This window comes from Capsicum annuum, chromosome 8, assembly GCF_002878395.1.
Source record: "Capsicum annuum cultivar UCD-10X-F1 chromosome 8, UCD10Xv1.1, whole genome shotgun sequence".
In the NCBI taxonomy this organism is placed as follows: domain Eukaryota; kingdom Viridiplantae; phylum Streptophyta; class Magnoliopsida; order Solanales; family Solanaceae; genus Capsicum; species Capsicum annuum.
This window is the reverse complement of record NC_061118.1, coordinates 53,854,356-53,857,141: the sequence shown is the minus strand read 5'-3', so window position 1 is coordinate 53,857,141 and position 2,786 is coordinate 53,854,356. Positions and strand designations below refer to the sequence as shown.

Below are 2,786 nucleotides of genomic sequence, written 5' to 3'. Positions count from 1 at the left end.
CTATACTTCTCCATCAATCTTCTCACTTGGTGGATTGCCTCTTTCATCGAGCGACCAGGCATAAATCCAAACTAATTCTCTGAAATGGACACGGACCTCCTTAATCTCTGCACAACCACTCTCTCCTAAATCTTCAGAGTGTGACTCAATAGCTTAATACCCCTATAGTTGTTGCAACTCTAAATATCACCCTTGTTTTTATACATCAGAATCATCGTACTCCATCTCCAAGCCTTAGACATTTTTATAGACTTGAAAATACCGTTAAATAAATTAGAACCAGCTCAAACTAGCTCCACCAGTAAACTTACAAAAATCCACTAAAATTTCATCAAGCCCTATCGCCCTGCCCCTCCGCATCCTATGAATAGCCTCTCTGACCTCCTCAACCTTAGAACGTCTACAGTAACCAAAATCCCAATTATCCTCCAAGTGCTCCAGCTCCCCTAGCTTAATGCTTCTGTCCCCCTCCTCGTTCAATAAACCATGAAAATAGTCCTGCCATTTTTTCTTAATGTGGACATCCTTCACCAAAACACTCCCATCCTCCCCCTTAATGCATTTCACTAGATCGAGGTCAAGAACCTTTCGCTCCCTAGCTTTAGCCAGCCTATACAATCTCTTTTCCCCTCCTTTCTTTTCTAACCCCACATATATGCTCTCAAACGCTGCCGTCTTAGCCACCGTAAATGCTAACTTGGCCTCATTCTTTGGTAATTTGTACACCTCCCTATTCACCCACTTCTCCTCCTTATCCTTACTCTCAATAAACTTAACATGCGCCCCCTTCTTACTCCCCACTTTCTTTTTAACTTCTTCATTCTACCACCAGTCCCCTTTATGCCATCCTGCCCGACCCCTTAAAACACCCAACACTTCTTTTGCAGTCTCCGTGATGCAACTAGCAGCCCTATCCCATATAACATCCATGTCCCCCCTACACTCCTACACCCCCCTTCTCTCCACCTTCTCCCTTATCTCTAACACACTAACTAGCGTCAAACCTCACCACTTAATCCTAGGTCAGCCCTCTCTGACCCTTCTCTTCTTGCTCTTCTTGATTATCAAGTCCTTCACTAGAAGCCTATGCTGGGTCAAAAGATGCTCACCCAGATGACTTTACAGTCCTTACAAAAGGTCCTATCCCCCTTTCTAAGTAGCAAAAAGTCAATCTGAGTCTTGGCTATCACACTTCGAAAGGAAATCAAGTGATCCTCTTTTTTCAGAAAACTTGAGTTCACAACCACCAGCCCAAAAGCCCTCATAAACTCCAATAGTGCAGCTCCTTCCCTATTCCTATCACCGAAACAAAATCCTTCATGCACATCATCATAAACTCCTGGTAAAACCCCAATATGCCTATTAAAATCCCTTGCAATGACAATCTTCTCCGAGCTAGGCACGCTTCTCACCACCTCATCCAAAGCCTCCCAAAAACTTGCTTTCACCTCCTCATCCAAGCCTAACTGCGGCGCATAAACACTACACACATGCAAACTGAAGTCCCCAACGACCAGCTTAATGCTCATTAGCCTATCACATACCCGCCTAACTTCCACCACCCTTCCTCTAAGATCCTCGTCCACTAATATGCCCACTCTATTCTGCCGCCTCTCACTTCCTGAGTACCACAGCTTAAACCATCCATATCCCTAGACATAGATCCTACCCACTTAGTCTCCTGAATGCACGTAATATTAATCCTCCTCTTCTTAAGGATATTCACCAGCTTATCGGACTTACCCTGGAGTGTCCCTATATTCCAGGACCATACCATCAACCTATCCTCTCTCACCTCTCACCTATTATTACCACCCCTCACCGAATCAGCTCTATCACCCTGCCTAGACCCCATACCTGTCCCTACCCTCCCCTTTTCACCCCCTCCTAAAACTAACCCCTGTCCTAGCCTCCTCGGACATGACCCTACTCCACTATCAACCCCCAAAGCCACTACACAAAAGTCAAACAAAGCCCCAAATAGACAGGCAAACAAACAAGTCAAAAATAGGAAAAAAAGCCATCACGCACAAAATACACTATCTAGTCTAGCAGCTAGAACCACACACAATATCCACTAAAAGCTAAAATAGCCAGTCATAACTCAAGTCACAATAAAGGAATAAAACCAAGGAACAGGATAATATATAAAGCTAAATTGAAGAAAGTAACTAAAGTTTGAAGTTTAGGTGTCACCGGATACTCCTGCTTGCTGCTTATTTCGGCAAAATCTGTTGACAAAATTGGTCGTCGAAGATGTGTCGCTGGACCAGACCCACCAGAGCTTCACTTAAATTTACCCTGAATATTATCGGCGTTTCTAGTGAAATACTTGTCGAAAGCTGTATCTTGGCTTCTCTGCGTACCAACCTGCTTTGATCAGTGCACCACCCATACCCGTCACCCAAAATAAGTAGAGCCGGTGGGAACCCTAGCCCGCCAAAAAAAGCCACATCTAAGTGAGGATAGAGGGGGAGAGAGAGAAAAAGATATAGATGGGAGAGGAGAGAAACTAGGGGGTGAGAGAAATGAGGAAGAAAGAGCCACTTACCTGATTCCAGAGTTATATACACCTTCACCGGCATCTTGACGAGGCAGCCGGTGACCGTTTAGCAAAAAGGAACATTTGAGAGATGAACGTTAGAGAGAGAAAGAGTGGAATCAGTGAGAGAGAGGACAAAAAGACGAAACGCTTGAAAAAAGCTTGAAGACAAAAAAAATGAGTTCGTCGAATTCAAGATAAGATTGATGTCAAAATTGATTATTAAAGTTTTCTGATGATGTTG

At 44.0% G+C, this 2,786-nt stretch overlaps 1 protein-coding gene across 1 annotated transcript; it reads right to left on the bottom strand.

The window, feature by feature from the left end:
• Nucleotides 1–273: 273 nt before the first annotated feature.
• LOC124886592 lies at nucleotides 274–2,585 on the bottom strand. The gene is made up of 4 exons (XM_047395425.1): nucleotides 2,552–2,585; nucleotides 2,197–2,264; nucleotides 1,416–1,652; nucleotides 274–822 (listed from the first exon to the last, which is right to left on the bottom strand). Exons 1-4 carry the CDS (start codon nucleotides 2,583–2,585, stop codon nucleotides 274–276), a joined length of 888 nt encoding a protein of 295 aa, XP_047251381.1.
• Nucleotides 2,586–2,786: the final 201 nt, after the last annotated feature.